This window comes from Temnothorax nylanderi, unplaced genomic scaffold (assembly GCF_030848795.1).
Source record: "Temnothorax nylanderi isolate EJ_2023f unplaced genomic scaffold, tnyl_v1.0 TNYL_tig0597_pilon, whole genome shotgun sequence".
Classification (NCBI taxonomy): Eukaryota; Metazoa; Arthropoda; class Insecta; order Hymenoptera; family Formicidae; genus Temnothorax; species Temnothorax nylanderi.
Genome location: NW_027249659.1, coordinates 65118 through 80093, shown reverse-complemented (window position 1 = coordinate 80093; position 14976 = coordinate 65118). Strand labels below are relative to the sequence as shown.

The 14976-nt window shown below is 42.1% G+C and overlaps 2 protein-coding genes across 2 annotated transcripts in view; one reads left to right on the top strand and one right to left on the bottom strand.

Moving 5' to 3' along the window:
- Positions 1 to 14976, top strand: part of LOC139784209 (uncharacterized) — an 86323-nt gene that overhangs the window by 23475 nt on the left and 47872 nt on the right. The gene's annotated exons all lie outside the window — the stretch shown is intronic.
- On the bottom strand, positions 12755 to 14955 carry LOC139784218 (uncharacterized). Its single transcript, XM_071723386.1, has 3 exons — positions 14081 to 14955; positions 13541 to 13951; positions 12755 to 13226 (listed from the first exon to the last, which is right to left on the bottom strand). The coding sequence occupies exons 1-3, from the start codon at positions 14953 to 14955 to the stop codon at positions 12755 to 12757; spliced, it is 1758 nt and encodes a 585-aa protein (XP_071579487.1).

Sequence of the window (14976 nt, the reverse complement as noted above, 5' to 3'; positions counted from 1 at the left end):
CAGATTGTCGTCCCGACAATCCGGAGGGGCAGTTTCCTGACTGGGCGAACTTTTCCGTACGAATCCAGGGTACCGGGACGGCCTCCTGCCCTACCCTGGGCTGCTGCCACAGGTTAACGGGCACCGTCCTCTCCTCGGTCCCAACCGTACTCTGGAAGTCCAGGACCATGTCCTCTTCCTCATGGAGCGAGTCCCCAATCGACATCTTCCGGAAGGAAATACTCTCTCCCCCCTGCCGACTCCAGGGCGACCCCTCAACAGTTCCCTCGCAGGAGATCTCGCCTCCCAACATAGGCCTCTTCTTTTCAGCTCCCGAAGTCGTCGGAGATGTCGCTGCTCTTCTTCTAAATCTTCGGACAAGGGGGGGGAAGCTTACCGTGGACCCAACGTCTCGAAAGACTCCCCAAGTCCCTGCTTCGGCATTTGCCCTTTGTCTCACGGAAAAACCACGGATCAAACAACCGTGAGAGAGGCAGTCTTCTAACTTCGTAACTTATCCTTCGCCGGTATTAGGTTCGGCAACAAACCAGCTCCCAAGATGTCCAACTCGGCGAGGAGTTACGGCCGCTTCAGCTTCCGTAAATTTCTAAGAACAAAATAACACGCGCAGTAAACAATGCAACACAACAATCTTAATTTCTACCGTAATTAACCTTCCCCACAAATTATCACACCCAACCTAGTCCATAACATCCCTATCAAACTCTAATGTCTTTCGGAAAAGGAAGCCAATCTATCCGCATGCACAATTTTCTTCTTATGTCTCACAGACCTTTGAATACAATAGACCACATCATTCAACTTTTTAACTATTAAGAAAAGTCCTTCCCAATTGCTCTGCAATTTAGGGGCTCTACCTTTCATCCTTCGAAGATTATAAAACCAACAATAAGCTGAAAAATACTCGACTTAAGATTCGGTGCTTCCCACCTCTTGTAAAGAACCCCATCCTTTAAACTCAAAGCATCCCAATAAGACCAATATATCCGGGCGGAGACATCTCCAGCGGGTATTTCAAAACGAAACGGACGTATTCCCGTTTCCTTCCCGCGGTAAATAAAAGCAATGCTAACGTCCTCTAATTGCTCCTTGCGCCAATCTTGAAGAGTTTCTCCTATGAGAATAATACGAGCAACTGATTTTCTTGATTCTTCCATCTGCCTCCTCTCCACTCTGACACAATATTCGCAACCAAATGATTCACATTGTCGTCTAGAAAGCCCATCGGCATTCTTGTGAATCAAGCCTTTGCGATGAATAATCTCAAACTCATATTGCTGGAGTCTCTCCAGCCAACGCGCCAATTGCCCTTCTAAATCTTTGAAGAACATCAACCACCTAAGAGAAACATGATCCGTACGGATCAAAAACTTCCGCCCTAAAAGGTAATGCCGGAAAAATTTAATAGAATCGACTATCGCCAAGAGTTCTCGACGAGTAACGCAATAATTCCTTTCAGACTTACTAAGTACACGACTGAAATAAGCAATGACTTTTTCTACTCCCTCTTGCTTTTGTGAAAGGACTGCGCCAATTCCAATATTCGAAGCGTCAGTGTCCAAAATAAATTCTCCCTCCCCACTCGGGAAGGATAACATTGGAGAAGAAGATAACACTCGTTTCAACTCTAAAAATGCACTTTGACACTTCTCGTCCCAAGAAAATTTAACCTGATTCTCTGTTAGAGCATATAAAGATTTGGCCAAAGAAGAAAATCCTTTTACAAATTTCCGATAATATGAGCAAAACCCTAGAAAACTTCGAAGCTGCTTCTTGTTATGTGGAATCGGCCAATCCCTCACAGCAGAGATCTTTTCCGGATCTGTAGTAACACCTCCCGAAGAGACTATATGTCCTAAATATTTTACTTCCTTTGCAAAGAGAATACACTTTTTAGGGTTTACTTTAAGATTAACAGAACGAAACCGTGAGAGCACTTTCTTTAAATTCTCCAACATTTCATTAAAATTTTTACCGAAAATTATTACATCGTCCAAATAAACCAAACAAATTTTATATAATAATCCCCGCAATACTTTTTCCATTAAACGCTCGAAGGTAGCAGGGGCATTACACAGCCCAAAAGGCATTACAGTGAATTGCCATAATCCACGTCCAATAGAAAAGGCAGTCTTTTCTCTATCCTCAAGACGAATCTTTACCTGCCAATAACCACTTTTAAGATCCAGAGTGCAAAACCAAAAGTTTCCCGAAAGCTGATCGAAAATGTCATCTATTCTAGGCAAGGGAAACGAATCTTTTTTAGTAATTGCATTGACCATTCTATAATCGACGCAAAATCTCAACGTTCCATCTTTTTTCCTTACCAAAACAGCAGAAGAAACCCACGGACTTTGCGACTCTTCTATGACCCCTTGCTTCCTCATTTCCTCAATAATCTTTTCTACTTCCTCTCGCATTCGTAAGGGAATTCGACGAGGAACCTGCTTAATGGGAGAAGAATCTTCTAAATTGATGACATGTTCGACGACTCCACAATTACCAGCAACAATCTCTTCAGAAAATACATCCTGATACTCCTCTAAGAAATCCGTAAAAATTTCTTTTTGAGCCTCATTTAAATTTGAGGAATTATTAGTATAGAGTTCTTTCAAGAATGGAGCTCTCTCGGAAGAAACTTGAATTCGAGAACAACTCAAAACCTTTTCTTCTTCGGACTCCGAAGAAACGAAAGCAAATTCAAAAACATTTTCTAAATTTATCTTCCTTAAGAAATCTACACCCAATAAACAATCGTCATCCATGTCTATTACATACATAGGAATTTCCACGAAATACCTTCCCAAGAGAACTTTTGCCATAACCTTAAATTCGATGGGTACTACCTCTCCAGTGGGATATCTAAGAGAATTGTCCTTAATTTGAATAATGTGCTTGCCCTCTCTAACCATTCTTCTACTAAGAATCGAAACGTCTGAACCCGTATCTATCTTAAAACAACACTCATTACCATCCAACATCCCCTTATAACTAAAATATTTTGAACTCGACTTTATTCGATTAACAGAAAAAGTTTGAGAACAACTAACACTCGGGGTAATGTTCACTTCCGTTGTTCTCCCCCCGCCGAGAGCAACTAAACCGAGTTTCCCTTGTTCTCAGGACACTCAAATCGGAAATGCCCCTCCTTTCCACAATTCCAACACTCTTTTGTTCTATTCCAATCCCTCCGCCCATAACCATAACCTTTCTTTCCTCTCTCTTCGACTTTTTCATTTCCGTCTCCCTTTTCATTACTCTTCACGCCCCTATCCTTCCCCTTCTCAAATCGCTTCTCAAAATCCCCTCTTCTTTCAAAATTCCCTCCCTGTATAATTTTGACGGCCTTTGCCCTCTCTATGGCCAACTTCAGCGAGGTAATCCCTTCTAACTGAAGAGTCCTTCTAACAAATCCGTCCGAAAGGGAAGAAACAAATTGAGCGCACGCGATCTTGTCTCGAACCACGTAGGGGCACTCAGGATAAGCTAATCGAGAAAGCCTTTCGAGCTCTGCTCCGAAAGAAGCCAGATCCTCACCATATCTCTGTCTACGGCTCGTAAACTGAGTATAAAAATTTTGTGATAAACCTCCCTCACCAAAACGAAGCTCTAATTTAGATTTTAATTCCCCGAAATCAAGGCTCTCTAAATTTTCCACTGACTCTAATACCGCCCGCGCCTTTCCCCTCAGATTTGCGGCCAACGCAACGGACTTCGACGTGTCATCCCAACCGTTCGCGCGCGCGATCAAAAGGAATTGCGAGAGAAATTCTCGCAGCGGGGTCGTTCCGTCAAAAGTGTCGGGCTTTAGCTTATAGCCCAGCTCCGAACGCGCGTCGTTCGCTCCCGGAAATGCGGTACAAGCCGCCGGATACGCTTGCGCGCCGCTCACTCCCGGTAACACGTCATAAGCCGTCGGATACGCTCGCGCGCCGCTCACTCCCGGTAACACGCCATAAGCCGACGGACCCGCGCGCCCATCACCCGCCCCGGGAAACGCAGAACGCACCCCCGAACTTCGTATTTCCTCGGTCGCTCTATTAATAGAAGGACTTAGCTGTACAGAGCTTCGGAGACGTTGTAGCTCCTCATCGCGGCGCCACAGCTCCTCCGTATGCTGCGCCTCCCTCTGTGCCCGCTCTTCTCGCAGCAGCCGCACTTCCTCAATTACGCCCTGCAGAGTCGCCGCTAACGACGTCACTTCCGGGGCGTCCGGCTGCGGTGTCCTCGCTCGTGCCCGCTTCCTCAAGGAAGGCGCCGATGAGGCCATTCCGTCTGTCTGAATCACTGTCACTCTCCCGTTCCGCGGTCGCTCGTCTGATCCCGGACGAGCCCCCAAAATGTTACGCGCGCACTCCGGAACGCGTACGCGTGCTCCCGGGATCGCAGAAATAACCACCCTCGTTATTACAAAAGAACTCGGGTTTATTCAAGCTCAGAACGGAATACAATAAAGAGATCTGGGAAAACCGGTCCGAACGAAACGAGTCACCAGATCGATCTAACAGGCGGTAATTAAATCAATAATTCTATGCGTCCCCGTTGTCAAGGGACGCGCTTCGGCTTGAAACTTCTGCGGAGCGGAGCCAATTTCAGCCCAGAAGATGGCACGGGCGCAACAATATAAGCGAAAATCATTAGAATGTGTAGATTCGCAAGGTACAGAAAAATTGCTCCCTTTTCGTTTGAATTTGCTCCACCTTTACAAACTAATTATCTACAGTATTTATTAAGAAAAACGTAAATAATTGCTTTATGCAGTTTGGAGGTTATCAAGAAATTGTGCGCATGCGCAGTATTTAGCGCCTGCGCAACAGAAATCGAGCGCGCCATTTTTTAAATTATTCATTTTTCTTTAATTTGCTTTATACAGTTGCGAGATATCAAAATTATCAATCCATTAAAATTTGTACATTCTCAAGGCACAGACAAATTGCTCCATTTTTGTTTCAATTTGCTCCACCTTTGAAAACTAATTATCTACAGTATTTATTTAAAAAAAAATAAAAATTATCGTTTTATGCATTTTGCGGGATATCAATCATTAGAATTTGTACATTCTCAAGGCACAGACAAATTGCTCCATTCTTGTTTCAATTTGCTCCACCTTTAAAAACTAATTATCTACAGTATTTAGTAAGGAAAACATAAATAATTCCATTATGCATATTGCGGGATATCAAGAAATTGTGCGCATGCGCAAAAGTATTTAGCGACTGCGCAACAGAAATCGAGAGCGCCATTTTTTAAATTTTCATTTTTCTTTAATTTGCTTTATGTACTTTGCGGGATATCAATCATTAGAATTTGTACATTCTCAAGGCATAGACAATTTGCTCCATTCTTGTTTCAATTTGCTCCACCTTTAAAAACTAATTATCTACAGTATTTATTAAGAAATAAATAAAAATTATTGCTTTATGCATTTTGCGGGATATCAAGAAATTGTGCCCATGCGCAAAAGTATTGGCTGCGTTCAGCAGGTGGTCAATCATGAATCTTTTCCCCTAGGGTGGAAATATGAAAAATCTCTCTTTCTATTGATGTTAAATAGAAAGAGATAGTCATATAAAACTTTTCACTTTCCACGTTCCACATTAATACATGATTGACCCCCTGAGCGTTTTCTGTTAATAACTTATTTTTTTCCTCTTCAGATTTTTTCAGCTGTTGCAATAACATTTGTACTGAAACATTTTGCTCATGACCAATTTCTTCATTTCTGTAAAAAATACAATTATATCTTAATAATAATACTAATAATACAATTATATCTTAATAATAATACTAATAACACATTTAATACTAATTATATTTATATAATTGAAATATAAAAAAATGTAGATTATTTTAAAATGGATTATAAAAGACAAATATATTAATATAATATAGATAGTAATGAACGATAAGAAACGAATGTAAATTAAATTGTACTACATACTTTTCTTTTACTACAACATCCGAAAGCAAAATATGTTCATCTTCACGAATATTCTTATTTATATGAATTGTTTGCTCTGGACGTATATGCTGCTTTTCTTGCACATATTGCACAAGTTCGCCATAGGTTGGTACCTGTACATCTAAAAAACATAAAGTACTTTCTTTATCTTCTTTTTTATTTATTTATTTATACTGTATATTTCTTTCTACAGAGTATCCAACAATAATCGTATCACCTCTCGTATGCAAGTACAGCAAGTGAAACCGAGGAGAATTGGCCGTTCTTTTTAAATTAATTTCTCTCAATAATTATTACGACAATCGCAAAATGATAAAGGACTTTTCACTTGCTCTACCTGTACACGAGGTGATATGGTTATTCAGATACCCTGTGAATGTCTTCCTATAAAGAAAACACTTACAAAGTTTTTATTCTTTCATTATCATCTTCACATGTTCTTTTTCGTTTCTTTTCCAAATTCAAAAATTTTGTAGGGATGGAACCTTTCTTCAATCGCAATATCTGCTTAGCAGGTATATTTTTTGTCGCGGCTTTGTTCAAACCATTTCAAAGCAGCTTTCATCAAAACGGGCACTACATACAGTTGCTAAAATTATATTTTATAATAATATAAAATAAGAAATAAATTAAAAAATAATAATAAAATTAAAAAATATTATAAAATAAGAAAAATAATATAAAATAATGTATATAATGTAGTAAAGTTAAGTTTAGTTATTAATGTTATTATGTTACGTTACAGTAACTCTTACTTAATAAGTTGTCAACTATAATAAACTCTTTGGAATTTATGTTATAATGTTATTATAAAATATAAATATAAATATAATATATTTATATTTATATTTATATTTTATAATAACTTAAAGAAAATTATATTAATTTACCGGAATTGGTTTTTATTTCTCCCTCATTTTTTCCGCAAGCTTTTAGCCATTGCTGGAGAACAACAGGTTCTTTCGGAAATTGGAAAAATTTTATATTTTTTGTCACCGTACGATTGGTGCAATTTTGAATATAACAGCTTGGCATTGTGCTAAAAAAAAGAAAATATATATAATTATAAAGACAGAGAATAAGACCAGAGCTTATACTGGCAGACAATATAAGCAGCATCGTCTGACAGAGAAGCTTTTGATACTTAAGGCCGCCGCAAAATCGAAAATATAAGAAACAAGGTACAGATATTAGTAATTAGGAAGAAGGAATGAGCAATAAGGAACAGATCAACGCAAAATAAAATATATAAACGATAGGTTTCATAGTTTGTACACACTACGTAACCTAACCTGGAAAATTGAAAAAAAAGTTACTTTCAAAAGTCAAAAAATAAAATCCTTATTCCTTATCTCTAATATCTGTTCCCTATTGCTTATGTTTTTGACTGTGCGGTGGCCTTTATTGTGTTGTCTTTATAAAAATTATACTTACACTATGTTTTAAACGTTTTGCTCTTCCTTACGCGTGTTTATTATTACTCGTCTTCTTCAAACAGCGGCCATATTAGATTTGAACATTTCTGGGCATTTCTGATTGGCCATTATTTAGGACGACTGCGCATCTACGGGACTGGTACACCTTTATATTTACATCATGACTCAGTAGTTCCCATTCCTGAAAGTGGATGTGTGGCGCTGCTGTACGGCCTGTACGGCCTAGCAAAAGGGTCCCAAGAAAATCGCCGTCATTGCGCCTCTCATCCTTCTCTCTGCTATAAGTTATAACTACTGAGTGCGTTGAACGCGCTGTACCGTGTCTCTTGATAACCTCCTGGCCGATAAATCTATCGACCTAATTTACCTACTAGACCGATAATAATGCGCGCGCGACTTATCGGAAATCAAAGGTTTGTTCGCGTCGCATACTCCAATAAACACCAAGAGCACTTGGATCACGGATAAAAGGTGGCGATTGGAGCAGATGAGTTTTTGGAGTGCGTTGGAGTGATTAGGAGCATGGTGAGGCATGCGACGCGAACAAACCTCAAATATACATACATATCGAAATTTAACTGGCGATACTAGCACCGCCAGTGTCGAAAAAGTGAAAAGGACGCGACTCCAGCGCCATGAAATGAAAGTGACATGAGAGACTTCGACGTATCTCTTAACGACGAAGTATCTTAATATAAAATTTTCACATTTGTGCCCAGTTCACGTACCCAGATAGCCAAATGCTGTGAGTTTGCTGCCATGTTGCCAACAATCGTTAATGCAACTAATTTTGACAAACTCGGGACAAGGTAAGACAGCATTATGCTTGTCGGGTTGAACTTATATGAATTATATTTCTATTAACAGCAAATTGATTGCAACGTGACATCATCAATTTGTGAGGGATTTGTGATAGCAACTTGACGACTGCTCGACGTGTTGTCAATTTGTTATCCGTGATTAACAGCATATTGACTGCAAATCGACGGCAACTTGAAGGCAATAACTTGTTATCATCGGTATACCATCTGCAGCTAACAGCATGTTAATAGCAACATGACAGCAACATATGTCAAATAACACAGGACCACAAAAAAATTTTTAGAAAATCAACTGGGATCAGAGTAGGTGTTTCTTATAGATTTTGGGTCACTAAATCCGAATTCGTAAACCGTTTTGCTCCATCACGTCTAGGTTTTTAGATAATCGAGAAAAATAGCGGAAAATCTGTGAAAATTGAAATAAACATTTGAAGAAAGAGCAAAAGTATAACATCAAAGAAAGAGAAAAAGTATAACATCAAAATGCGGTCGCAGAACTGATTTAAATATATTTTGGTAAGTTAAATAAAGTGCAAAAAAGGAGGATGTTAAAAAAGGGCCGATTTTCGCCCAAAAAGGTGTAAGTAAAAGAAATAGTGTTTTTTGTAGATTTTGATCTCTTGAATACGATAAAGCTAATAAAAAGTTCGTGGTGCTTGGGGAACACCTTGAAAATTGAGCATAAACGTGGTGTATTTACAGAAATTCGGATGCTATATGCTATATCATAAAATGTACTGGTGAAAGATTTGTTGGGGAGAGGGAAAAGGAGGAAGAAAGAGTGTTTTGTGTGCGTGTGTGTGTGCATGTGTGCATGAGTTTAAACTCTATGAATGGCGCGCAGTGGGACGATTCCGTATAGCGGTTGGATATTTGGACTTAAAGATAAAGTTTTAAATTAAAAAAAAATATTGATGTTATTTTTAAAATATCTTCTTAAAAATATTTTTTTCATAAATTGTTTAAAAATGTTTATTAATTTTTTCAAACTTTTTTTACTTTATCGTCTTGACTGCGCCTCCCTGAGGCTTACGTCTAATTCGGGAGTCCCGACGGCACCGCCCTAGTTACGGCACTGACAATGAGTGTCATCAATTTTTTTACGAAAAAATTAATTCTTTGCGATTGTTCTTATTGGAACCATTATTATTAATTTTCTAAATTTGATTATATACCCGTAATAGCAACCAAAGTAATCCTAACACGATTTCATACAAACATTTCAGAATAAAATGTAAGCTTTATAAGGTTACTTGGCGTATAAAAGTAATTAAATCAGTATTTATTTGTATACTAATTTAGTACTACACATGCGTATATTTCATAAGTCGGAGTAACTTACCATATATTACTTAAATTAATTTGGTATCAAACAATGGAAGATTTTCCCGCTCCCCTCAAGCCGAGTAATGTCGAATGGTATCATCTGTCATCGCTTCCTTCATACAATATTTTATTGCATCATGTAAAGTAAAGCCACTTATATAATGTAGATACTGGACCTGTAATACAACAATATGAATTTTAATTTTACATAGTAATTTCATATATTTATTCAATTACTATTCATAGTCGAGTTCTACTACTTATCAAAGTTTTTAAAAAACTTACAGCATTTTCGTACTCTTCCTGCGAAATATTATTAAAATATGTTACTTGTTGCACTGATTGTAGCGGGAATGAAGGTGGCTTTGGAGGCATGATATTTATCCGTTTATGTAATAATTTGTCTAACTTAATGTTTATACTTCTGCAAAAAAAACATTATTATTTTACACGATTTTTCGGCACAAGCAATATCATCTTTCTTCTTATTTACAATTACTAATAATGGCTGAGTTCCGGTATTTCCTGCCAGTGAAAATCTATAACATATGTGACACGAACTATATATTTTCAGTACTGACAGTGAATATCGGAACGTAGCTACTATAATGGTACAGATATGGTACAAATTATGCGCGCGCTCACACACACACATTATTCTTAAGAAACAAATACCCAATTTAAGAGGAAATAGAGATCATATTTGATAGAGGACTTATGGAGTTCAAGAGGGCTGCTTTACATTTATAGAGGGACTAAACAAAAAATATAATAATATAGTTAATCTGTGCATTTTTACGCTACTTAATAAGTAAAAAATAATCACTCAAAAACCCATAACAAGAATTACAATTAACACTTTGTTAAATAATTCCTAGATAAAGCATTTACTCACTGATAATATTCAGTCAATTCGTTGTGTAGGCATCTGAAATGACAATTTAAAAGCATATGTTATATTTACATGAATACAATGGTAATTAGTAGGAATAGAATGAGAGTTCTACCCCTGGTGCCCCGAGGGGGGTGAGGAGGGGGGGGGGGGTACCGCGGGGAAGGGGGGAACCACGTTCGCGTTTTCTGGCGCCGCGGGGGAGGGGTGGGGGGTACCGCGTTTTTGGGCGCCGCGGGGGAGGGGGGGTACCGCGTTTTCGAGCGCCGCGGGGGAGGGAGAGGGGGGTGTAGTAGGGTATATATATGAGGATTCTAACTCGGGTGCTCCGAGGGGGGGTGAGGGGGACGGGGTCCGCGGCGCAGGGGGGGGTACCGCGCGGGTGGGGCTACCGCGGGGAGAGGGAAACCGCGTTCGCGTTTTAGGGCGCCGCGGGGTGAGGGGGAGGGGGGAACCGCGTTCGCGTTTTCGGGCGCTGCGGGGAGGGGGGAACCGCGTTTTCGGGCGCCGCGGGGTGAGGGGAACCGCGTTCGCGTTTTCGGCGCGCCGCGGGGGAGGGGTCCGCGTACAACGGCCGCGTCGGTCCGCGTGACGTCACACGGCGCGCTCCCGCTCGCGTTCTCTCTCTCCCTTGCTCCCGTTCCCCCCTCGTTCTCTCTCGCTCCCGGCCCCCGTTCGCGTTATCTCTCCCTCGCTCGCGGTCTTTCTCCATTCCTCTTCATAGCTCGTATTCATGACCTCTCTCAACAGTATCTTATTTTTTCGGATAATTTTTATTAATTTATTTAATTAAACCTGAGGACAATATCGCAACGTAATTCTAATGACATGGAATAGGAGAAACGGTAAACGAAAAGGAAAAATAATTTAAATTTTTTACCATATTATATACATTTATTTGTCATGTAGCGCATTGTACATGGTCCACTCGCCAAGATACAGATCTATCATCTTCCCGGCAAGAAATGTTTAAGCATTTTTTATATTTATGCAATGACACGTGCAAAACTGCAAATTTTGCAAATTTTGCAAATAGCGCCGATGTATGGCTGCTGCAGGCGCGTAGAGGGATCCGCGGGGAGGGCGGATACGCGTAGAGGGGTCCGCGGGGAGAGGAGTAACCGCGTTTGCGTTTTCAGGAGCCGCGGGAAGGGGGTCCGCGTGCAACGGTCGCGTCGGTCCGCGGTGAAGCGGGTCCGCGTGACGTCACACGACACGCTCGCGGCCTCTCTCTCTCGCTCCCGTTCTCCTTTCGTTTTCTTTCCCTCTTACTCGCACGTTCTCGTTCTCTCTCCCTCGCGCGCGTCTTCTTGTTCACATATTTTTTATCTAAATTTAATATTATATATACATTTAAATATCTTCCAATATTTCAGTTGGTTAAAAAATGTTTAAAAATTCAACATTTATTATATTTAATACAATTTATATTTTAAACATTATTTATATTTTAAACATTATTTATATTTTAAACATTGTTCGCGAAATCGCTGATTAATCCCGGCGTTGGAAGCGGGATGAGAAGGACGCGCGTGGAAGGTGTTAATTGATTACTCGTTGAATTAGCATGTAACTCAGAGCACAGTCTGAGCCGTCTTTAATTGGCAAAATGTACAATCTGACCTGAGAAACGATGAGCGGTGTATAAATGAGAAGTCTGTTTGATTGTCCGTGTATTCGAGAGGCGATTATATTAATCGCCTCCCTCGTGATGAAGTGCCCGTGAGCCGGTAGGACACGTGGCGGTCGGCACTCGCGCACGTGTGAGCTTGAGCTGTCGTGTTGATGCACCAGAGCTGATGAGCGGTCTCTTTCACACGTTAAAAATGTATCTCTGCAGCGTAAGTGACTGCGATGGCACTTCAATTCGTAGTTCCACTAGAGAAACGCACAGAGCACACGTCGTACGTCTGGTCACGGCGCGGACATTTTTCCGAGTCTAGTCGCGAGGGAGAACTTGGCGATGAGCGCGCCCGTGCTTGCACAAGCTGCCGCGTCGATCCGGCCTGTCGATACCCGATTGATGCTGCCACCTGATGGGTTGGCGCAACGTGATAACGGAATCTCGAACATTCCGCCCGCCATCAGCAACCTTGTTGATGATTCCTTACTCCTGATCCTTTATCCTGATGAAATGGGTAATATGGCAAGCTTGGCAATTGGCCGGGTGAGCATCGTGGTGGCCGTCTTGAGGGTAACCGCCCTAGTAAGTCCATCCTTTCCGGGGTGCCAAGCCGTTACTCTTGTGAGTGGCCATTTGCACGGTGGAGAGCGTTCGTCGGTGAGCAGCACGATAGAACCCACCTTGACGTTGTTGTTAGGGTGATGCCACTTGGATATCGCCTGCTGGCGTTGCAGATGATGAGCCGACTATTGCGCCCAGAAATGTTGAACCCGCTGCTGGATGAGCTGCCACCGATAATCGCGAGGTTGCCAGGTCGATCAGCGATGGCTCGGGTATGGTAGTGATTGGACCTCCAATGAGGAAATGACCTGGTGTGAGCGCTGAGACGTCTTCAGGGTCGTCGCTCAGTGGTTCCAAAGGCCTTGAGTTGAGAATGGCTTCTATTTGCGTAAGCAACGTTGTTAGTTCTTCTGCAGTGAGTAGAGTCTCCCCGATGGTCCGTCTCAAATGAAACTTCACGGACTTTACAACCGCCTCCCACTTGCCCCCCATGTGTGGAGCGCCTGGTGGATTGAACTCCCATCTTGTGCCATCAAGTTGCAAAACTTGAGCATCCGTTGATGTTCTTGAGAGCCTTGGACGAACATTTTCTTGAGCGCGGCGTCTGCTCCAATGAAAGTTGTCCCGCAGTCGGAATACATAGTCTGAGCAATTCCCCTTCTCGCTGAAAATCTTCGGAAGGCTGCTATGAATCCTTCTGATGAATAGTCACTGACTCCTTCGAGGTGAATTGCGGAGGTGGAGAAGCAGACGACACATGTTTTCGCACCTCGTCCCTTCCATGTCTTGATGGTGAGCGGTCCGGCATAGTCGACTCCTGTATGAGCAAACGGACGTGACGGCGTAACCCGAGAGAGAGGTAGTTGGCCCATCAGTTGATGAGCACGGATCCCCCTCTGCCGAGCACCCACGACACACCGTAGGATGTGAGACTTCACCGGAGCCCGTCCGCCGATGATCCAGTATTGTTGCCTGACATGAGCCAATGTCAGCTGTGTTCCTCCATGCAGGGTACGCAAATGGGCGTGGGCGATAATGAAGGTTGAGAACCGTGAGTGGCGAGCTAAAATCGCCTGATGTTTGTTGTCTTGAGCTAGTGCTGATTGGTTGAGGCGGCCGCCAACTCGGATAATCCCTTGAGCGTCTATGTACGCAGTCAATCGACTGAATGCATGAGTAGTTGGTAGTCTCGAATTGGCAGTGAGCATCTTGATCTCGTGCGTGAAGTATGCCGCTTGAGTAGCCTTGATCCAGAATAGTCTGGCCTTCTCCAAAGCTGAGTGCAAGTCCAGTGACTTGGCTCGGCACTTTCTCAAAAGAGAGATAAACCTGAAACAGAGAGCTGTTACTTTTAATAATTTATTGAGGGTTGAGTACCTATATGAGGTCCCAGTGGTAGTGCTCAACTCGTCCGACAGCGCGGGTTGTGATGGCCATGCTTCAGGTGTGAGTATTCACGGTGGTCCCGTCCACCATAATGAGTGGCTTTGAAGTTGAGACGTAGTCAAGCCTCGGGATGCGCAATCGGCTGGATTGGATGTACCAGGGACGTATGTCCAGTATGCTTTTGCAGTGAGATCTTGAATCTGAGAAACTCGGTTTCTCACAAAATCCTTCCAGCGCGATGCATGAGATTTGATCCACGTGAGTGTCACAACAGAGTCCGTCCACAGGTGAATTGCTGTAACGTTCAACTTCAAGGTGGCTTGAACGTATTGCATGAGTCTTGAGAGTAGCAGTGCTGCTGTGAGTTCAAGTCTCGGGATGGTGAGCCGTTTGAGCGGTGCTACCTTAGTTTTGGAGCACACCAATGAAATCGTGGCGCCATTAGAGCCGTGGACGGTGACATATACGACTGCAGCCATTGCCAGTTGAGAAGCATCAGAAAAGCCGTGAAATTCCACTGACGAGGTACTCCATGTGTTATACCACCGAGGTATTGAGAGCTTGATCAAGCTTGTGAGTTCTTTTCTGATGATGAGCCACCGTGATAAGAGCTGGGATGGCAGTGGTTCATCCCATTGGAGCTTATGAAGCAAAAGCTCCTGCAAGAGCATCTTCGCCTTGATCACTACTGGTGATGCAAAGCCTAGTGGATCGAATATCTGAGCCACTTCAGACAGAATGAGGCGTTTAGTGAGATGGTCGGTTTGCGACGAGATCCTTGTTGAGAATGTGAATAAATCTTCGTGAGGAAGCCATCTTAATCCGAGTATTTTGGTTGCGCAATCGTCAAATACAATTTGTGAGCCCTGTTCCCTTTCTGCTTGAACCGCAGTGAGCACATCTTGATGAGTCGCGTGCCACTTTGATAATGGAAACCCGCCCGCCATGCACAGTTGCAATGCAATTTT